The sequence below is a fragment of the Hemiscyllium ocellatum genome, chromosome 1 (genome assembly GCF_020745735.1).
Source record: "Hemiscyllium ocellatum isolate sHemOce1 chromosome 1, sHemOce1.pat.X.cur, whole genome shotgun sequence".
Taxonomy (NCBI): Eukaryota; Metazoa; Chordata; class Chondrichthyes; order Orectolobiformes; family Hemiscylliidae; genus Hemiscyllium; species Hemiscyllium ocellatum.
In genome coordinates, this window is record NC_083401.1 from 164458569 (window position 1) to 164482554 (window position 23986).

General features: G+C 39.6%; 1 protein-coding gene across 1 annotated transcript in view; it reads right to left on the minus strand.

The window, feature by feature from the left end:
* The window catches only part of gatb (glutamyl-tRNA(Gln) amidotransferase, subunit B), a 77266-nt gene that overhangs the window by 35687 nt on the left and 17593 nt on the right, over positions 1 to 23986 (minus strand). The window contains exons 6-9 of the mRNA XM_060827466.1: positions 19105 to 19218; positions 18748 to 18832; positions 6639 to 6683; positions 5326 to 5515 (exon numbers count right to left, since the gene is read on the minus strand). Coding sequence (XP_060683449.1) covers positions 5326 to 5515; positions 6639 to 6683; positions 18748 to 18832; positions 19105 to 19218 — 434 coding nt within the window. The remainder of the gene's footprint in view (positions 1 to 5325; positions 5516 to 6638; positions 6684 to 18747; positions 18833 to 19104; positions 19219 to 23986) is intronic.

Genomic DNA, 23986 nt, shown 5'->3' on the forward strand with positions numbered 1-23986 from the left:
CATATAAGTCCTGCTAAGACTTGCTTTCCCAAAAATGCTGCTGCACCCTGCATTTATCGAAATTAATGTCCACCTGTCACTCCTTAGTCCATTAGCCCATCTGACCAAGATCCCGTTGTAATCTGAGGTAACCTTCTTCGCTGTCCACTACATCTCTAATTTCTCTAATTTTGATGTCATCTACAAACTTACTAACTATACCTTTTATGCTCACATCCAAATAATTTATATAAATGACCAGTAGTAATGGAGCCAGCACCAAACCTTGTGGCATTCCACTGGTCGTAGGCCTCCAGTTTGAAAAACAACCCTCCACCATCACTCTCTGTCTTCTACCTTCGAGACAGTTCTGTGTCCAAATGGCTAATTCTCCCTGTATTCCATGAGATCTAACTTGGCTAAACGATATCCCATGAGGAACGTTGCCGAATGCCTTACTGAAGTCCATATAGATTACGTCTACTGCTCTGCCCTCATCCTCTTTGTTGCTTCTTCAAAAAACTCAATCAAGTTTGTGATACATCATACTTCATCCTCTGTAATGTGGACATTTTTCAAGATGTTACCATCTATTTCCCCACATTCTATATTGCTTAATATTACCCCCCCCACCACCCCAACCAACCCTTTCCAATATCAAAGACTATGAGTAAAATATATGGAAAAAAAACCTGGTGAGGGAGGTAACGGCAGTTTGCCATATTACTACTAATAGAGGTATAGAGATGTACAGCATGGAAACAGACCTTTGGGTCCAACCCGTCCAGATATCCCAACCCAATCTAGTCCCACCTGCCAGCACCTGGCCCATATCCCTCCAAACCCTTCCTATTCATATACCCATCCAAATGCCTCTTAAATATTGCAATTGTACTAGCGTCCATCACATCCTCTGGCAGCTCATTCCATACATGTACCACACTTTGTGTGAAAAAGTTGCCCCTTAGGTCTCTTTTACATCTTTCCTTGCTCACCCTAAACCTATGCCTTCTAGTTCTGGACTCCCCGACCCCAGGGAAAAGACTTTGTCTATCTATCCTATCCATGCCCCTAATAATTTTGTAAACCTCTATAAGGTCACCCCTCAGCCTCCAAAGCTCCAGGGAAAACTGCCCCAGCCTGTTCAGCCTCTCCCTGCAGCTCAAATCCTCCCAACCCTGGCAACATCCTTGTAAATCTTTTCTGAATCCTTTCAAGTTTCACAACATCTTTCCGATAGGAAGGAGACCAGAACTACATGTAATATTCCAACCGTGGCCTAACCAATGTCCTGTACAGCCGCAACATGACTTCCCAACTCCTGTACTCAATACTCTGACCAATAAAGGAATGCATACCAAACGCCTTCTTCACTATCCTATCTACCTGCGACTCCACTTTCAAGGAGCTATGAACCTGCAATTCAAGATCTCTTTGTTCAGCATCACTCCCTAGGGCCTTACCATTCAGTGTATAAGTCCTGCTAAGATTTGCTTTCCTAAAACGCAGCACCTCACATTTATCTGGGGAAAGAAAATCGCTAAGTAAAGGATGAATAAATAAACCCTTCTTCCCACCCCCCCGGAGATAATATTAAACAGTAAGGTAATGAAAAGAGAAAAAAAGAGGGGGTTAACCGGGGTGAGGGGGTAGGGCAAAACAACATCAATTAACTCTTATAATTTGTCTAAGAGAGTCCAAAAGTTCCTTGGCCTTCTCCGGTGATCCGAAGTTATACATGGACCCTTCGTGTCTGAAGCGTAGTATAGCTGGGTAGCGCAAGGAGTATTGAACGTTTAAATCCCTTAAATGCTTCTTTGCTTCATCAAACACCTTCCTCTTTCGGACCAAAGCTGGGGAAAAATCCTAAAATAATATAATCTTGGATCCTTTATCAGATTATGGATCTTATAAAGGTTTGGGGATCTTTTCCACGATTTCTGGTGGCTTCCAAAGCATCTGCCTCACCTTATAGCTCTGCAGTCAGAACAGGACTGGGTGGGGGCGCTGGTTTAAGCCGGGCCCGCGTATTGCAACCCAGTAGGCCCATTCCACCCTAACCTGGCCTGATTCAGCCTCCAGATTCAATAACTGCAGAAGCCACTGTTCAAGGACCCTTGTAAGCTGGCCTTCTTCTTCCTGTTCGGGAAGGCCCAGCAAACGAATATTTTTTCGATGATCTTGATTCTCAAGGTCGTTAATGTGATTCTCCAAGGTCCGGACTTGCTGCTCGAGAGTCTGGACCCGATCCATGGCCGATTCTGCAATGGCCTCGAAAGTCGCGGCCTTTAGCTCCGATCCTCCGACTTGGCATTCAATTTCTTCGATGTCTCGGCTGTGCTTTTGTAGCGTGGCAGAGAATGAATTCCAGCGACTTTGGGACTCTTCTATGAAAGCACAGGTCGTCACATCGAGTTTGGAGATTATTTCCGCGAGGCTTGCCACCGTAGGCAAGTCCCCTGGGGCGGCTGCGGACGCCTCTGCTCCAGCTGGGGAGGGTGGGAGAGGGTCTTCTGCCCGCTGAGAACTGCGGGCTCCTTTCCCCCTATTCATTTTTACAGGAGACTGAACTGTTTAAATTTAGTACTAAACCACTAATTACATTAAGTAAAAACTATTTTTAATTGATTTGGAGAGTGTGGTGGAGGAGGGTGGCCCACTTTGCCTAGGTCTTGGGAGGAGCACTATAGATTCAGACTTGCTGAGTCACTGCCATTTTGGATCCCCAAAGATATGGTATTCTAACAAAATATCTACATTAACCAGACCACCTGGATAGGTTGGTAAAGGGAAAAATAAACTGGACAGGACAATAGAAATTAAGTGGGACTGGCTGGTTTGATTTACAGGGAGGCACCATAAATTCAGCAAACCAAATGGCTTTTTTGTGCCTTAAATGACGATGACTTCTATGCTCTTTTAAACTCTCCTAGCCAGCTTGCAAACTTTGTAACTGAGATCATAAAAAGCAAGAACAGAAGTAGGATATTCAGCCCATTGAGTCTGCTTTGCTATTCAACAATATCATGGTTGATCTGATAATTAACAACTCCATTTTCCTGCCTTTTCCCCATAATCTATGAGTGCCTTCTTGATTGAAGATTCGGGTATCTCAGTCTTGAATATATTAGATATGGAGGTGCCAGTGTTGGACTGGGGTGAACAAAGTTAAAATCACACAAAATCAGCTTATAGTCCAACAGTCTTTAATCACTTAGAATAGGTTGCACTTTTTGATTCATTAATTGATTAAAGATTTAATGACAATCTAGGTTTGTTCAATACATTGCATCAGTCGTATTACACTTTGATCTTTTATTACAAATTCTGTGTCCTATGATCCTGCCCCACTAGCTGCCTCAAGAAGGAGCAGCACTCCAAAAGTTTGTACTTCCAAATAAACTTGCTGGACTATAATCTGGTGTTGTGTGATTTTTAACTTTGAATATACTTAATAGCCCAGTCTCAACAGCCCTCTGCAGTAAAAAAAATTCTACAGATTCATAACCTTAGAGAAGAAGTGCCTCCTTATCTTGGTCTTAAATTGCTAGCTCTTATTCTGAGATTAGGTTCTTTGGTCTTAGATTCTCCTACAAAAGGAATTCAATCTTTACAACATCCACCCTGTTCAGTTCCTGAAGAATTTTGTATTTTCAATAAGGTCATCTCTCATTCTGCAACCATGTTTCTGTTGTCCGCTTCCTAACTTTTATCATCCTTATACAATCAATATCATTGCATTCAATGAACAATGCTTTCTTCTTTTGCTGGCAATGCCTTGACTTCAAAATGCTCATCCTGATTTTCAAATTTCTACAATGGTTCACTCCCTATTTCTGCAATGTTTTCCAGTCTTAAAGTCTTCCAAGATCTGAGTTCCTCAAATTCTGTCCTTTTGAGCATCTTTGATTCACCACTGAAGACCTGAACTTCGGCAATTTCCTCCCCAATCCTCTCCACTCATCATTATCTGTGAAGATGATCCTTAAGACCTACATCTCACCTGTCATAATACCTGAGATATTCTGTTACATTAAAATCCCCATACAAATGCAAGTTAGTGTTACTTTAAAGTGTCGTTGAAGAAAAGAGCGAATGTATTTGCATGCATGCAAATCAAATGCATTTAAACTATTTATTAAGTGAATAAGCAATTAAACTAATAGAAAAAAATGTTTTGCAAACACACCTTTTCCAATTTGACAGTACATAAATATACAAAGAACTTATGCATAAAACACAACACTTGCAAATGAAGTCTGCCATGCTCTTATACTAAATCTGCACCTGGAAAATGTTTACGTGCCCTTAACAATAAAATCTGTGAAAATTATTTTGAAAAGCATTTCCTGATGATTTATTGCAACTAGAATTTCAATTAAGTTATGTTCAAAAGTAAACCAAGTCTTGTAAACTACCTTGCCAATGGCAGCGATCAACATATCAGTGGAATTCTGAGGTGGGAGCAGCTTTGAAATTTTAAAAACATGAATGGATTTGTTAGTGACTGCCAGTTGGTGCATCAGTTTGTGTAAAAATGAACGCAATAACTGAAACCAAATTCAGAATTATTCATGCAAACATATCAACAAAAAAATAAGATGGGCCTTTCAGGCCTTGAACTTGTTCTGCCATTTGATAATATTATAGCTGATCTGATTGCAACCACAAATCCACATTCCCGCCTACTGATAACATTTCATCCACTTGCTTACCAGGCACCCACCTATTCACCTCTGCTTCAGTCTTTTCAGGAATATAGCACCAAAGACTCGCGACTTCATAGAAAACAACTTTCCTTGTCTCTTTGCTAAATAGGTGATGCCTGATTTTTAAACTATTCTAGATTTTCCCATAAGAGGAGACACCCGTTTCCATACCTAACCTGTCAAGATCCCCCAAATTCAAACAAGTTTTAATTAAGTTGCCCCTAACCCTTTCAAATTGCAGCAGAATCAAACCTAGCCTGTCCAGCCCGTTCTTGTGAGATAACCTGCCTATGCAGGTATTAATCTCTTAAACCATTTCTGAACTGCTTCCAACACATTTACATTTTCCCTAAGTAAGGTGACACCAATACTACACACAGTAAGTCAGATGTTGTCTCACCAATGCCCCATATAACTGAACATAATTTGCATACTTTGGCATTCAATTCCTCTCGTATTAAATGATTACATTCTATTACCTTTTCTAAATACTTGTTGGACTTGCATATAAGGCCTTTGCATTTTACACAAGGGTACTCGGCTCCCTTTGCCTGTCAGAGCTCCGGTTTATAAGAAACAAACATTTATGAAAATAAACCATATGTTGCGAATCTTAACATTAAATCCAAGTACTTACCACTAATGTGAAGGTGTGTTCAGCAAGAATACCATACTTTTTCACCAGTCTTTTTCTTTTAGCATCAGGTAGCTCAGGTAGCAGCTCACGAATATGGTCAATATTCACCACTTGTTGAGGATTCACATTAGAAGACAGGGTTTCATTGTCATATATAGTCAGTGGAGGCAAATTTGGTTCTGGCATGAATCTTAAACATTTTAAAGATGTTAGCAAATTTAATGCTCCAACAATTAATTTTTAAGTTGTTTGATCTTGAATAAAATAAATATTTAATAGAAGGCTTATAAAATCAGTTATTTTCACAAATGTATTTCTCAATTCCTAACATTAATTATTAAAGATCTATTTATCAGCATATGCCACTCTTACTGCTAATCTTGCACAGCACCACACATTAAGAATATGCAATTTTGATTTACAAATGTTACAGCATCTAATCAAAATACGGGATGATGAGCATGTGCCAAGTTTAACACTTCTAACTGCAAATCAAATAATGCTTTTTTTCAATTTTACAAATTAAATGTACATAAACATGGCTTGCTGGGAAGCAAGAAAATTTTAGTTAAAATCAACATTGGCTCAATGTTTGGCTGCAAATCCTATACCCCTCAGTATTTCATGTAATCATCATGTATCAACAGTATTTCGAGAACGAACACTGAAGCAAGTCCAGTTCTTTTAGTTTCTTTTCTACTCTAATTTTTTGTGATTGTAAAATTTCTCTATCTCAATGACAAACATTGCCAAAGGTTTATTGTGCTAACAGCTCGTAATTTTTGCAGTATCTTTTTCAATATTACAATCAGAATAACTCTGAAACAGTGTGCATTCCTGACAGTTCCTCCTGCCAATTGAAAGAAAGATATCAATGAAATCTGTAACTCCAAGCTTATCATTTGTGGATTGAAACTGCAGAGTTATTTACCATAAAACAATGGATTCAGAGACAAGTTAGAATATAGCAAAGACATTTTCAAAAATAGGTCACACTATTTACAAATATTAGCAATTTTCTTTTCAAGTATATGTAAAATGTTACATATGACCTAAAAGTAAAATGAAAAATATTTTAAAATGCATGTGAATGATAAAATATGCAATAACTCATTGTAACAGACTATGAATGGCCTTGTTAAATTATACTCTGCAAACAAGTATGAAGCCATTTAGAATTGAGCAGAGATTGAACCTCCTGAGCATAACAAAGGAACATCTTTCTTTAAACTACCACATGTTCAAAACAAAGACAAAATGTTCGACAAGTTCAATATTCATTATAGGCATTTTCTATAACTAATATTAATTACCTATAGTCTTGTTTTCCTTCTTTGTCTCTCATAGATATGGTCTGCCTTAAAATTAATAAAACAATAATTATTAAGACATTTCCACAAAATTAACATCTTAGTCAAAATATTATTTTCTAGAATCTATTATGTTCACATATATTAAATCATCTTCATGTCAATTTATGAAAATACAATTACCCAGTTCTGGTTTGGTCACTTAACAAAATGTTCGAATTGGTGGTCCAGTGGTGCATTCTGGTTCTCCAGAACTCATCATTAGATAATATGGGACTTCCCACTTCAGAACAAGTAGCATTTTTCCAAAGGATTAGTGGAAAAGTACAGTGTATGGTAAGGACCTGAATCAGAAGCTCCAAGGCTTTGTCAATAGTCTATGCAATGTGGGCATTGTCAGGTTTTGCAAATGGCCTGAATTCCACTGGACTGATATGGTAGTAGGCTGAAGGACAAGCAGTATGCAGCCACTCCTAATCACCAATGATTGGTGGTAATTTCTTGTTTATTCACAAGCAGCTTCAAATAATCATGAGAGAAAAACTGTTAGAGGAAGAGCAGAAACTGAATTTTAAGAAGCATATCAACTCAACCGCTTGCAAGTGGGAATGCATTTTAAACTGGTCTTAATCTATGACTAGCTTTTAGAATTTAAACAACTGATATTCTGCACTAGTAATAACGAAGGGCAAAAATTCTACATTCTTAGTATTAAGAATGGCACTGATATAGTTTTACAGCATGAGAAAATTTGCGTCTACATAATATTGAGAGTTAGGGGAGAAAACTAACTGTTGCTGAAAATGGGCATGAGGACGTATGATTAGCAGACAGCGCTAAGTCAATTACCATGATCGCAGATGATAACCAGAACTAAACACACTATTCAGTGCCTGCACACATCAAGAGGGGATCCAAGCTTACTAATGGCTAACTGCATTTGAAATTATACATAATTAAACGATATAATAGTTGCCAGCTCATTAAAGAATAAGGTCATAAACAAGAGGTGCTGCTGAGGGCTCTGATGAAGATTTTGATGGACTGTCCACAGAAAAAGGCTGATGCTTTTGTATGCAGAAATGCATAGTGAATTGATAGGCGAAAAAGCCTGCATAATAAGGAGTATGAGGTGTTCAACATCAACATTGCATAAGCTTTTGTGAAAGCCTTTGACTCCATTAGGCAGTCATTTTGTGTCTTCAGTTCAATGTATGGTTAATAACAACTTGATTCTGGAAAATATTTATTTGACGTTTAGGAGATTTCAAAAGGAGGAAATTTCAAATGGTGCACTGGATAGGTGAGAATTATTTAAATGCCATCAAGACTTTTGATTTTGACAAAATCCCAAAAATACACTCTATTAAAGTTGCTGATGTGGATCTGAAATCATTCATACTATTAACAAAGAGCTGTTTTATCCATTTCTCCTGTACTGAGGAAGTGTAGTTTAAACGTAGTTCAAAATATTACCATATGTTGCTTTACTATCACTAGCTACTGATCATCTGTTAATTAGAACAAATCTCTTCTATAGTTTATCTCCCGCGTCAATAACAAAGCTATGTCTGCTTTATGAACTCTAGATAACAAAATTACAGTTCGAACACCCAGATTAAATTTTACTAATATGGGTTCCTATTCAACCCCTTGGCTCACAATGCATTACCAGTTGTTCTGATATAAATTAGACTGCAGTTTATGGCAATGAAGATTGCATTATGGGAGTATTTTGTGACTTTGAGCACATTAAAAATATCTGAAAATCGTAGGTCCTACAGGCTGTATCATTTTCAACGTTAAAGTTTTTTTCTGCTTAATTACATATAAGTACTTCTGCAAAACTGCTGCTATATCATCTATTATGAAGTTTTGTTATCTGAAATATTTATTTAAAAATATCATTGACAATACATATATATGGATGTACGTTAGCTCGCTGAGCTGGAAGGTTTGTTTTCAGACGTTTCGTCATCATGACTTGGTAACATCATTAGAGAGAGTCTCTGGTGAAGTGTTGGTGGTATGCCCCACCTCTTTACTTACAGGGTTTTGTTTCTTAGGGTGGGTGGTGACATTTCTGGTTCTTTTTTTCAAGGGAAGGTAAATGGAGTCTAAATCGATGTGGTTATTGATGGAATTGTGTTGTCCCAGTCAAAGTGGTGCCCTTCTTTTTCTGTATGTATGGAAACTAGTGATAGTGGGTCATGAACACCAACTAGCCACTAAAAGATACACATCTTAGGACAAGAGAAACAATGACATGCACAAGAAATCCTAAAGGCCTGGTATTACACCTGGAACTTCATTAATAAATAAAATTGATTTAGATCCCATCTACCTTACCTTGGGAAAAGGAAAATCACTCACCTTAAGAAAACAAGGCCTATAAATAGAGTGGCGGGACAGATCACCAGCACTTCACTGGAGGCTCTCACTGATGATGTTACCTAGTCATGGTGACAAAACATCTGAAAACCAACCTTCCAGCTCAGCAAGCTAACGTACATCCATAATATCAACCTGAGCTACAAATCTTCTCAAAAGTCACCAACAAAATATATATCTTGGATTCTGAGGTTATTTTGCACAGCAGAGGAAATGCTGGGAGCAAGGAAGCATTTGCAAAGAACTCCAGTTGCTTGACTGGAATCTACAATCTTAAAGACAGGTGCAACACAGCCACTGCGTTTGAACACGGGGCCAACAGATTATGTTCTCTTTCTCTGAAACGCTTCTCAAAATGTGAGAGTTGAAACCCAATTCTAATGCCTCATCACTACAAATGAAGGGTTCCTAAAGGGGATTTTGAGCTCTACACCACTGCCTCCAGAAAAGTACATTCAGAGAACCATTACTTATTCAGGAAGACTCCCTAATGTCAACAGCTTGTGTACAAAAGTATTTTGACTACAACTAACATTTCAATCACCTGTGAATAATTCTTTTTTCATGAATTTAACTGTTACTTGGCCAAAGTCCCTTGGAGATCACACTACAATTAAAAAATACTATTTTTCCACCAAACTTGGAGGTTGTGTGTGCGTCATAATATTTTTTCAAGAAAGGTAACTGCATATATTTGCAGTTTAAATCCTTTGATGTTAATTTTTTTGCATTATTGCTGGAGTAAGAACTTCTGTTTGCAATAAACTAGTTCTTTTTAGTTAAGGAACCTAGCTGACTCTTTTCTACTAGATAGCTAAATACAATCTGGCAATATCACCTCACTTTTTAAATTCAAACTTTGCTATGTCCAATGCAGGAATGGAATAAGGAACAGAACTAGTTCGTCTCTTCAATGTGGATTATAATACCTCTGAATATAATAACAATGATTCATTATTGTTTTGAACAGCTACAAGCTGTGCTACATAAATGTTATTGTTAGGTACTGCTCATGTTAAATCACAGTCTATTAACATTTCTGCAGCACAGTTAGAGAGATGGAGAGCTTTAGAGCATCCCAAAGCTTCGGGGCCAGCCAGCAAAGATAGCCTCGCAACAGAGGAACAATGAAAACCAGGGAGGCGGAAGAGGCCAGACTAGGCATGTACAGAGATCACAAAGCAATGTTTGGCTGGAGATACTGTTGGATGACACCATGGAGAACAAGGATGAGAAGTGTAAAACTGAGGAACTGCAGGTCCGGGAGCCAACATAGGTCATTGAACATAAGTATGACATCAAATTGGTGTGTAATTTGGCCAAATTACACACAGCAAGACTTTGAATAGTCTTGAATAGGCTTATAGGGAAGGCTAGCCAATAGAGCATTTAAATTGAAGCAAGAGGTAAGAAAGGCATGGATAATGGTTTCAGCAGCAGAGCTATATTGATTAATCATATTAATCCATAGATTTAAAAAATTGACAGCACTAGTAAAGATAATCAACATATTTTCCCTAGAGTCCTGGAATAATATTCTTCCAATTATTACCAAAAGCTACTGCTTATACAAATTTGCTTCATTTCAGCCAACATAATTCACAGTATATAAAATAGAAATTTTGAGAAACGTGGTAAATTGTTTCATAAATGAAAATCTTTTATTTCTGTTAACATTGTTGAAGATCTCTGCGTTTAAGTTGCAACTTAAATAAGTCAATAACTGGTTAAATTAATTGTTAAATTAAAGTAGATTGCCAAAGGGTTGGGAATCTGAGAGGGTAATCAGATTGCAGGAAAGCAAAACAAGTTAAGCAGAGAAGTAATAAATGAAATTATGAAACAGATGAAGCAAAGGTAAGCATCAAATAGGATTAGAATGCAGACTGTTCAAACAATCCAAATCAGACTTCTTGCACATCCCTGGTCTTCATTGCTCCACTGTTGCTTGGCATTTCTTTGGCACTGGTCCCTAAGCTCTGGGATACGCCATCTGAAACTCTCCACCTTTCGAAATGTGCTACGTAAATGTTATTGTTAGGTATTGCTTGTGTTAATAGACTGCGATTTAATCTCTTATCTAAAGGATGCAATATTGCTGCTCAAACCATAATAGATCATTGCTACCAAATTCAGAGGTATTATAACCCACACTGGAGAGGTTAACTAATTCCATTCCTTATCCTGTTCCTCCACTGGACACAACAGAGTTTGAATTTAAAAAGTGAGGTGATATTGCCAAGTTATATATACCCCAGACTGTATATAGTTTAGGATTAAAGACACCTTATTTGAATGAGTGCATCATTTACAACACTCAATAATGTAGAGGCACAAACCACAATAAAAAAAAATGATTTAATTGCCAGTACATGAAATAGCTACAGTGCAACCAAAATTGGGAACTGGATATCCAAAAATATTCATAAGGAAGAGTGGCAAAAAGGGGAGGTGGGGAAGTGTTCTTAATAACTGACAAGATCAGCTTATTAGTGAGAGGTGATCTTAGGTCAAAGGATTAAGGCGTAGAATCAGTTTGAAAGGGGGCTTGTGTGGTGCTGTGGTAGTATCCCTACCTCTAAACCATGAGGCTTGAATTCAAGTACCACTTGCTCAAGAAAATTATCATAACATCTCTGAACAGATTAATTAGAAAATATCTGGAATCAGTTTTTAAGAAACGGCCAGGGGTAGCAAATGTTTGTGGTGTTGTTTATAGGCTACTAAACATTAGTTGTAATATTGGGTGTGGAATAAATCAGAATCTTTAAGATCCATGAAGTTGGGCAATACAAAAATAATGGGCAACTTCAATTTACATATTGACTGGACAAGCCTAACCAGCACTAATGAAATGGATGATAAATTTCTACTGTAGGCATAAGATGAGTTTCTACAATAGCACTGTGAAGAATCAGCTAGGGATCAGATATTGGGGAGATGGTGGCCAAATGTATTACTGTTAAACTATTAATCCAGAAACTCAGCAAATGTTCTTGGGACCAGAGTTAAAATCCCGTGACAGCAGATGGTGCAACTTGAATTCGATAAAAATAAAAGTAAGAATCGACTGATGACAATGAAAACCATTGTTGATTGTCGGAAAAACCCATCTGGTTTACCAGTGTCCTTAAGGGAATAAAATCTGCCATCTTTACCTGGTGTGGCCTACACATGACTCCAGATCATAGCAAAGTGATTGACTTTCAATTGCCCTCTGAAATGGCCTAGCAAGCCACTCAGTTATAACAATCGCTACAAAAGTCTCAGAAAAAAACATGAAACTGGACGGATGACCTAGCAGGCACTGGAAAAGACTTTGGCAGAAACAGCCCCGTTGATCCTGTAAAGTTCTCCTAACACTTGGGGATGTGCCAAAATTGGGACAGCTGTCTCATGAACTAGTCAAGCAACAGCCTGACATAGTCCCCAAATCACCTTACAAAGTCTGAGACAACAGCATCACTGTCCCTCAAGATGTTCTGGTTCACCGGCAGGACAGATCCAGCAGAGGTGACTGCACAAGAGTATACAGTGAGAAAGGAGTTGCCCTGGGAGTTCGCAACATTAACTCCGGACCCCATGAATTCTCATGGCTTCATGCTAAATATGGGCAAGGAAACCTCCTGCTGATTACCATGTACCATTCTCCCTTGGCTCATGAATCAGTACTTCTCCATGTTGAACAATAATTTGAGATTGCACTGAAGATAGCAACAGCACAAAATGTACTCTGGATGAAAGATTTCAATATCTAAGAGTGACTTGGCAACAGTATTATTAATTGGGCTAAAAGGCTTAGCTGCTAGGCTGGATCTGTAGCAGGTGGTGTAGGAACAAACAAGAGGGAACAACATACTTGATCTCATCCTTACCAATCTGCTGGCTGCAGACGCATCTGTCCATGACAGTATCAGTAAAAGTGACACAACACAGTCCTTGTGGGGACAAAGTTCCACCTTCACATTGAGAATAACCTCTATCATGTCATGTGGCACTATCACTGTGCTAAATGGGACATACTTCAAACAGGCCATCCAACTGAAGACTGGGCATCCATAAACAGCAGCAGACCTGTATTCATACTGCAATCTCATGGCTTGGTATATCCCCTACTCAACAATTATCATTCAGCCAAGTGAACAACCCTGACTCAAAGGAGGATGGAGAAGTGCATGCCAAAAGCAACATCAGAGTTTCAGTCTGGTGAAGCTAACAAACAGGACTATTTAAATGCCAAAAGCACAAGCAGCAAGTAACTGACAGAGCTAAGCAATCCCACAACCAACGGATCAGATCTAAGCTCTGCAGTACTGTCACGTCCAGTCATGAATGGTACATAGAACATAGAACATAGAAGGATACAGCGCAGTACAGGCCCTTCGGCCCTCGATGTTGCGCCGACCGAATCCTACCTAACCTATACTAGCCCAATAACTTCCAAATGCCTATCCAATGCCCGCTTAAATGACCATAAAGAAGGAGAGTTCACCACTGATACGGGCAGGGCATTCCATGAACTCACAACCCGCTGTGTGAAGAATCTACCCCTAACATCTGTCCTATACCTACCACCCCTTAATTTAAAGCTATGTCCCCTAGTAACACCTGACTCCATTAGTGGTAAAAGGTTCTTAGTATCTACCCTATCTAAACCCCTAATCATCTTATACACTTCTATCAGATCTCCCCTAAACCTTCTCTTCTCCAATGAGAACAGCCCCAAGTGCCTCAGCCTTTCCTCATAAGATTTTCCTACCATTCCAGGCAACATCCTGGTAAACCTCCTCTGCACTCGTTCTAAAGCTTCCACATCCTTCCTATAGTATGGCGACCAAAACTGCACACAATACTCCAGATGAGGCCGCACCAGAGTCTTATACAACTGCAACATGACCTCAGGACTCCGGAACTCAATTCCTCTGCCAATAAAGCCCAGTACACCATATGCCTTCCTCACAGCACTATTTACCTGGGTGGCAACTTTCAGAGATCTGTGTACATGGACACCAATATCCCTCTGCTCATCCCCACTACCAAGTAGCCTACCATTAGCCCAGTAATCCATCATCTTGTTATTCCTACCAAAGTGAACGACTTCGCACTTAGCTACATTGAATTCCATTTGCCACATTTCCGCCCAGCTCTGCAACTTATCTATATCCCGCTGTAACCTACCACTTCCTTCCTCACTATCCACAACTCCACCGACTTTTGTGTCATCCGCAAACTTGCTTACCCAGCTTTCAAGTCCTTCCTCTAGATCATTTATAAAGATAACAAAAAGCAATGGTCCCAAAACAGATCCTTGTGGTACACCGCTAGTAACTGCGCTCCAAGATGAACATAATCCATCAACTACTACCCTCTGTCTCCTTCCAGCCAGCCAATTCCTAATCCAAACCTCTAATGTATCCTCAATGCCATACCTCCGAAGTTTTAGCATTAGCCTACCATGGGGAACCTTATCGAACGCCTTACTAAAATCCATATACACAACATCTACTGCTTTACCCTCATCCACTTCCTTGGTCACCTTCTCAAAGAACTCAATAAGGTTTGTGAGGCACGACCTGCCCTTCACAAAACCATGCTGGCTATCCCTGATCACGTTATTCCTACCCAGATGTTCATAAATCTTATCCCTTACCATTCTCTCTAAGACTTTGCCCACCACTGAAGTCAGACTCACTGGCCTATAGTTGCTAGGGCTATCCCTACTCCCTTTCTTGAACAATGGGACCACATTCGCTATCCTCCAGTCCTCTGGTACTATTCCTGTTGACAACGACGACATAAAAATCCAGGCCAATGGCTCTGCTATCTCCTCCCTAGCTTCCCATAGGATCCTGGGGTAAATGCCATCAGGCCCAGGAGACTTATCTATATTCATCCTTTCCAATATTCCCAAAACCTCTTCCCTGCATATTTCCAGGGCATCCATTCTAATTATTTGTGATTCCATATTCACATCAGCAACAGTGTCCTGTTCCTGAGTGAATACTGATGAAAAGTACTGATTTAATGTCTCTCCAATCTCCTCCGCCTCCACACACAACTTCCCACTACTATCCTTGACTGGACCGATACCTACCCTAGTCATCCTTTTATTCTTGACATACCTATAGAAAGCCTTTGGGTTTTCCCTAATCCTACCAGCTAAAGACTTTTCATGTCCCCTTCTCGCTTCTCTTAGCTCCCTCTTTAGCTCCTTCCTGGCTACCTTATAACACTCAATCGCCCCTACTGAACCTTCACGCCTCATCTTTACATATGCCGCCTTCTTCCCTTTCACAAGGGACTCCAATTCCTTACTAAACCACGGCTGCCTCACAAGGCCCTTTACACCATGCCTGACTGGTACATACCTATCGAGGACACGCAGTAGCTGCTCCTTGAACACTCCCCACATCTCATTAGTGTTCTTCTCTTGAAGCCTGTTTTTCCAATCCACACATCCTAAGTCATGCCTCACTGCATTATAATTTCCCTGCCCCCAGCTATAGCTCTTGCCCTGCGGCACACGATTATCCCTCTCCATCACTAAAGTAAAAGTCACCGAGTTGTGGTCACTGTCCCCGAAGTGCTCACCTACCTCCAAGTCTAACACCTGGCCTGGTTCATTACCTAGAACCAAATCCAATATAGCCTCCCCTCTTGTTGGCCTGTCGACATATTGTGTCAGGAAACCCTCCTGCACACATTGTACAAACACCGACCCATCTAATGAACTCGAGCTATAGCTCGATAGGTAGTGGATAATTAAAACTCTCACTGGAGGAGGCGACTCCACAAATATCCCCATCCTCAATGATGGAAGAGCCTAACAAATCTGCAAAAGATACAGTGAAGCTATTGCAGTCATCTCCAGCCAGAAGTATTGAGTGAATGACTCATCTTAATTTCCTTCAGTGACATCCAGCATTTCAGATGCTGTACCAGTTTTTGGACCATTTGATTCATTCCACATGATATCAAGAAATGATAGGGTATACTGGATACTCAAAGACTATGGGCCCTGACAACATTCTGGCAATAATACTAAAGGCTTGTGCTCAGAACTTGCTGTTCCCCTAGTGAAGCTCTTCCAGAACAGTTATAATACTGGCATCTACCTGACAATGTACGTTGTGAGGTAGATGCCAGTATCTGGGTACACAATCAATGTACCCCTGACTCTGGGCGACTGAGCACGACCAATTCACCTAACCTGCACATCTTTTGGACTGTGGGAAGAAACCGGAGCACCCGGAGGAAACCCACACAGACACGGGGAAAATGTGCAAACTCCACACAGAAAGTCACCAGAGGCTGGAATCGAACCTGGGATCCTAAGTGCTGTACATTTTACACAGTGAAAGGACATCACAAATGACATAAGGATATAATCATTAAAACAGGGAAGGCTCCAGTTGATGGACGAACGTAGACATCAGCCGAGAAAGGTTCGTGCTTCGCTGTAAGTGTTTTTCGTTAAATAGCCTAGCAGCATGCACTGCCACAGCTCATTTAAATTACAAAATTCTGAGTGCACTATTGCAATGTGTGAGAGTATCTATCAAAAGGTTACCATAGTCCAAAAAAGGAGAATAAAAAAACATGCATTACTCCCTTCCCCCTCTTAAGGTAGTAGTAAAAATTTAAAAAACTTGAGTTGCAAAATGATCATTAACAAATCATTGCCCTCTGCTTTTTACAGACAGTTCAGATTTTATATCATATTCACCAATTCCATCTTTAATAATATATAATGCACAACAGCTTGGATTTATACAGTGCCTTTTACGTAGAAAGTAGCACTCTTAAGGAATTCCAGAGACAGAATTAAATATGCCAAGACAAAGGAAAAGAAATTAGAATTGGCAAACAAAAGCTTAAACAGGTCATGTTTTCAAGAACAGTCTAAATGGAAGAAAGTGAGTTGATAGGCACAAGATTTAGGGAGTGAATTTCTAGAGTGTGGAGACAAGCAGCTAAAAGGCATGATTACCAACAGTGTAACAATGAGAGGGGGAGACATAAGAATCAGATATTGAGATTCAGATGAAAAGGGTTCAGAGCAAGGGGTGAAACAATTTCTTTGGTTCACCCAATCTTCAAGTGATAAATAATTTTAATCAATGGCACTATATTGAACAGACAGTTTGGCTGCACTCTGATGGTACCGAATTGAGGGGAGTGTTGGCTATGTGCGGTTGAATGTATTCATATTGAAGCTGATTCATCAAGAATCTAAGAAATTGTAACAAACTGTACAGTTACATGGGTCTCTCTGTCATTTAATAAGATAATTTCTGATCCTTTATCTCACAGTTCTACCTGACTTCCATAATTCAATTCCCTTAGAATCTGAAAATCTATTAATATTAATCATATCAGAATGACTATAATTATGCCCAACAGTCTAAATTCTCTGTCAGTGGATGGACCCTCCTAACAACTACACTGTCAAACATTCGGAAGTTTATGCAATTCAATGGATCATGTTTTCAGATGAGATCATCTTAATGAACAATAGGAATTAGCCAAAGACAGATTTGTGGAAAATTTCAAAGTTGATTATGCACAGGCAGGAAGATGATCTATAAAGAAAGATGCACTGCTGGATTCCGGCAATTCGCAGTTGACATATCTAAATACAGTCATATGAAATCAACATTTAAAGAATGACTGCCATTAGGGTGGCATGACAGATCATAGAAAATGCGGTGGAAAAATTGAGGAAGACAAAGAAGGATAACACTCAAGGATTTTAGTGACAGTAGGTTGAGCAGTTTGTGATGTTGGATTAGAATGAAGCTATTTACATGAGTTGAAAGAGAGTGAGACACACATACAGGACAGATTAACCATTGGATTCCAACAAATATGAGAACTGTAGAGAGGAAGAAAAAGGGTTAGATTTGAAGTGGGTGCATTCTTCCAGGAATCAATGTATTTCATATCTTAGTTCACTTCCTTTTTAAAATGATGTGTCAATGGAAGGATTAGCTGCTTGTTGAAAATCTGATAGACCGTGACACAAGTAATTCCTTCCATAGCTGTAACCATCTTAACATTAGATTATTCAGTACTTGGTCCTGTACAAAAAAAGTTTATGAGCTCCCAGAATCCATTCAATAAGGGGGCACTACCCACACCTAATAAATAATCTCTAATTTGCTAGTCATTCACTGGGATGGACTCCAGAAGAATTCAAACCTTCTACCCTCTAACTGAAAGATCAATATGGTACCACCGAGCCAAAGACTTGCTCCTGTTTAATTATTATCAAATGCCATTGTCCAACGAGGGCCATCATAACATTATTCAACTCTATCCTCACTTCATAACCAGAGAGGCACTCTTTGCAAAAGAGATTGCCAGAGATCATAACTGGGTTTATTGTCTGATCATTCCCAAGATTGAGGTTTCTAAAGTCATTTGAAATATCTGCACCGCATTGCTCGTGAGATAGTCAATTTAACACAGATACATGATCAAAGCAGAGTACTTACTCCTGATGAAGGGCTTATGCCCGAAATGTCGAATTTCCTATTCCTTGGATGCTGCCTGACCTGCTGTGCTTTAACCAGCAACACATTTTCAACTACTTACTGGTCTGAACAACTTAGTAGAATAATGCAAATGTTAGTCCACAAAGTCAAGAAGAGTCTGAATTTGAATATTTTAGATTCTCCTTTTTCACAAAGTGGGCAAAAAGTACAATATAAATTCTCACCCGGTTTTATAATCAAACGCTCTGGTCTCATTTAATATTTTTCCTCCATTCTCCAAGATGTCAATCTGTCTCTGAATTTCATAATCTGTTATAAATAAGAATATTACATTCCAGATGATCACAGCAATGATTTCTGTAACAATTTTTTTTAAGTTCCGTCAAATAAATAATTTCAAAACAATGTTTTCCATTTAGAACAAGTTATGTCCATAAAATCAAAGAAAAATAACTTTTTTTTTGATGGAGTTTAGAGAAATGATCTTTAATTGGAAACTCTATCAAGAGGACAAAATTAAGTCTCACAATCCTATGCAGTTTAAACATTTAAAGTAGGACAGATGGAGGACATTCACAAACCAATTGCTCTTGCCAGAAATCGGGGGCTGTTAATATTCTTCACTTCTGCCCTCACACCATATGGTCTGCCACGTTGATGCACAGAAACGTTGGCATCGACTCTTAACTGTCCCTCTGCATAAATTAAAACAAGACATGACTATAATCTTCCTTTAGTGAAATAGAATGCAGATAATCAGTTTACTGTTTTAAGACTGTAAAATAAACACACATTAAAATTAAATTCAAACAACCATTGTAAAATTCTCCAGAACTATATTTCTAAGCAGGGTCTAGCATCATGGATGCTTTCTGATTTTCATCTGAGTCTTGTACTGCATCATGGTGAATAATAAATTAGAATCATTACTTTAATTGTGGGCAGCACGGTGGCACAGAGGTTAGCACTGTTGCCTCACAGCGCCAGACACCCGGGTTCAATTCCCGCCTCAAGCGACTGACTGTGTGGAGTTTGCACATTCTCCCCGTTTCCTCTGGGTGTTCCGGTTTCCTCGTACAGTCCAAAAATGTGCAGGTTAGGTGCTAAATTGCCCGTAGTGTTAGGTGAATGGGTAAAATGTAGGGGAATGGGTCTGGGTGGGTTGCACTTCGGCGGGTCGGTGTGGACTTGTTGGGACGAAGGGCCTATTTCCACACTAAATAATCTAATCTTAATTAAGTGAGAGAAATGGTATACATTCTATTTATTTAATTAGTAAAAAAGTTCAAAGCCATAAGGAATTATTAGATTAATAAATTAAAAATATGTTTGAGACATCCCCTTTGAAATAATTTTCAACTTTTAGACAAAATGTAACTATTGACAACGTCAGCTCAAAAGGAATTTTAATGTGTAGTGAAAATTAACCAATCCAGAATTTTGCTTAACTGTTACAAAGACAGTGCTATTTCCACTACATAAAGTGGACAAAATAGATATAAGTTCTTTAATACGAAATATAGCTATTCTTACTATGTGGTTTAAATTTTGATATACAAACACAGGAAGGATTGTGCAAATAATGCATGATGTAAAATACTTCTCCACCTAAAACCAAAGCACTGTTAATTTCTGATTCAACTTGCAATGTACTGCAGTTTCCCTTAACTTCTCCTCACAATCTTCATCTTTATGGGTTCCCTAATCCTATGGAAGAATAGACTGGAAATCGAAATTCCTGCTTTTCAAAAAAATGTTCTAATTCATTTACAATTCAACAATGCATCTCCTAAAACAGAAGTTGCTACAATTTCTGCAGGCATATGCTCCTATCACCAAGTGCACTGATTTTAAAATCCTTGCCCTCATTTACAAATCCCTCCATGGTATTCCTCCACAGAGAATTTGCAATTTTCTACAAACCAATACGAAACACACAACTTTTACTCTGACACTGATGTGTGGAACCCTTTCTTGTTGAGAGTACAGTCTTCCAATATTCTTCTGCAATTGCAAATACTATGCATAATTTCAAATACTTCTTCAGCCTATTTCTTTGTGTTCATGTTACATCGTCATTAATGACAAGTTTATAGTCCATGTAAAGCTGGAAATGAACTACATACTTCAATTGTTACAACTCATCAAGTTTAGGGACACGAGTTGCTGTTAGGAAGGAGATCTAGGATTTTGTCTCAGTGGCAGTGAAGTAATGACAATATAGTTCCAAATCAGGATGGTTTGAGAATTGAACGAAAACTTACAGGTAATGGTGTCTCCATGCATTTGCTGTCTTTGTTCTTTTAGGAAACTAAGGACGTGGGTTTGGGAGCTTTGGCAAATTGCTGCAGTGCATCATAGACAACGTAGGCTGCTGCCACGTTGTGCCAGAGAACATTTAAGGTGGGGAATGGAGTGTGATCAAGCTTGCTTTGTCCTCTCTGGATGTCCAAGACATGGAATGTGTCGAAAGGCATGGTACTTAGAATTGGACATAATAGGCCAAGTTTCACTGTCACAATCAGAGAAGGAAGAGTGCGCCGGCAACAAGATGGGAATCGGACTCTGACTAAGGCAGGCTTTGTGGTGATCATTAACTCAGCTACTACATTAGCATCCCACTTCCAGCTTTAATGGTCAAAGTATGTACATAAGGATGTCAAACACTTGTCAGTGGAAAGATTTCTGTTTAAAGGGACATGGGTCAGAATGGCTGCATATATACTTTGTAAAAAAGGCTAATCTATCTTTGAAGTGGACGTAAAATTTCAAAAAGTGATTCCCCGAAGTCACATAACTACTTGTCAATTCACTACATCAAGAAACTGGATACACTGATGCGCTATTTTAACATCAATCGCAAATGGAGACACTTAAGATTTGATTGGAAGGATATTGGAGCAGGAGGGGGAGGATCCAGTTGTTGTGGTCCACGTTGGTACTAACAACATAGGCAAGACTGGGGTGGAGGACCTGTTTGGGGATTATGAAGCACTAGGCAGGAAATTGAAGTACAGGTCCTCAAGGGTCATAATCCCCGGATTACTGCCCAAGCCACGTGCCAATTGGCATAGGGATAAGAAAATTAGGCAAGTAAACACGTGGCTAAGGGATTGGTGTGGGAAAGAGGGATTCCACTTCATGGGGCATTGGCATCAGTTTTGGAACAGGGGGGATCTGTACCGTTGGGATGGTCTCCACCTGAACCGATCAGGTACCAATGTTCTAGCGAAGAGGATAAATAGGGTGGTCAGTAGGACTTTAAACTTCTGAGTTGCGGGGGGAAGGGAAAGTGAAAGCGACAGGGAGTATGGAGTTAAATGGAAAGATAAGCAACAGGATAGCATATGTGCAGGCGGATTTAAACTCGAGGCAGACTGGGAATACAGCAAAAAGGAAGGATAACTTCGGACATCTTATGACTTCCAATATCTCTAATGATAAAGTTAGCATTAAGGCACTTTACCTGAATGCTCCTGGCATTCATAACAAAGCAGATGAACTAAAGGCACAGATCATAATGAATGATTATGATGTGGTAGGCATCACAGAGACGTGGTTACAGGGGGGTCAGGACTGGCAGTTAAACCTCCAAGGATTTTCAACTTATCGAAAAGACAAGAGGGGGTGGGGTTGCCTTGTTAGTTAAGAACAAAATTAAATTGATGGCACTAAATGACATAGCGTCAGATGATGTGGAGTCTGTGTGGGTGGAATTGAGGAACCACAAAGGCAAAAAAACCATAATTGGAGTTGTGTACAGACCTCCTAACAGTGGTCAGGACCAGGGACGCAACATGTACCGGGAAATAGAGAAGGCATGTCAGAAAGGCAACGTCACAGTGATCATGGGAGACTTCAATATGCATGTGGACTGGGTAAATAATGTTGCCAGTGGATCCAAAGAAAGGGAATTCATGGAATGCTTACAGGATGGCTTTTTGAAACAGCTTGTCATGGAGCCCACAAGGGAGCAGGCTATTCTGGACCTAGTGCTTTTCAATGAACCAGACTTGATAAAAAGATCTTAAGAGTAAGGGAACCCTTAGGAAGCAGCGATCATAATATGGTAGAGTTCAGTCTGGAGTTTGAAAGAGAGAAGGCAAAATCGGATGTAATAGTGTTACAGTTAAATAAAGGAAATTATGAGGGCATGAGAGAGGAACTGACAAAAATAGACTGGAAGCAGAGCCTAGCGGGGAAGACAGTAGAGCAAAAATAGCAGGACTTTGTGGGTATAATTGAGGACACTGTACAGAGGTTCATCCCCAAGAAAAGAAAGATTATCTGGGGAGGGATTAGACAGCCATGGCTGACAAAGGAAGTCAGGAAATGTATTAAAGAAAAAGAGAGATCCTATAAAGTGGGAAATCAGAAGATTGGGAAGGCTACAAAAACAAACAGAGGATAACAAAGAGAGTAATAAGAAAGGAGAGGATCAAATATGAAGGTAGGCTAGCCTGTAATATTAGAAATGATAGTAAAAGTTTCTTTCAATACATAAGAAACAAACGACAGGCAAAAGTAGACATTGGGCCACTTCAAACTGATGCTGGAAGCCTAGTGATGGGAGATAAGGAAATAGCAGGAGAACTTAACAAGTACTTTGCGTCAGTTTTCACAGTGGAAGACATGAGTAATATCCCAACAATTAAGGAGAGTCAGGGGGCTGAGTTGAGTATGGTTGCCATTACAAAAGAGATAGTGCTAGAAAAGCTAAAAGGTCTTAAAATTGATAAATCTCCTGGCCCCGATGGGATACATCCTAGAGTTCTGAGAGAGGTGGCTGAGGAAATAGCGGAAGCATTGGTTGAGATCTTTCAAGAGTCACTGGAGTCAGGGAAAGTCCCAGATGATTGGAAGATCGCTGTTGTAACCCCCTTGTTCAAGACAAAAGATGGAAAATTTTGGGCCAATTAGCCTAACCTCGGTTGTTGGTAAAATTCTAGAATCCATCATTAAGGATGAGGTTTCTAAATTCTTGGAAGAGCAGAGTCTGATTAGAACAAGTCAACATGGATTTAGTAAGGGGAGGTCATGCCTGACAAACCTGTTGGAATTCTTTGAAGAGGTGACAAGTAGGTTAGACCAGGGAAACCCAGTGGATGTGGTCTATCTAGACTTCCAAAAGGCCTTTGATAAGGTGCCACACGGGAGGCTGCTGAGCAAGGTGAGGGCCCATGGTGTTCGAGGTGAGCTACTGGGATGGATTGAGGATTGGCTGTCTGACAGAAGGCAGAGAGTTGGGATAAAAGGTTCTTTTTCGGAATGGCAGCTGGTGACAAGCAGTGTCCCGCAGGGTTCAGTGTTGGGGCCACAGCTGTTCGCATTATATATTAATGATCTGGATGAAGGGACTGGGGGCATCCTAGCGAAGTTTGCAGATGATACAAAGTTAGGTGGACAGGCAGGTAGTACTGAGGAAGTGGGGAGGCTACAGAAGGATCTAGGCAGTTTGGGAGA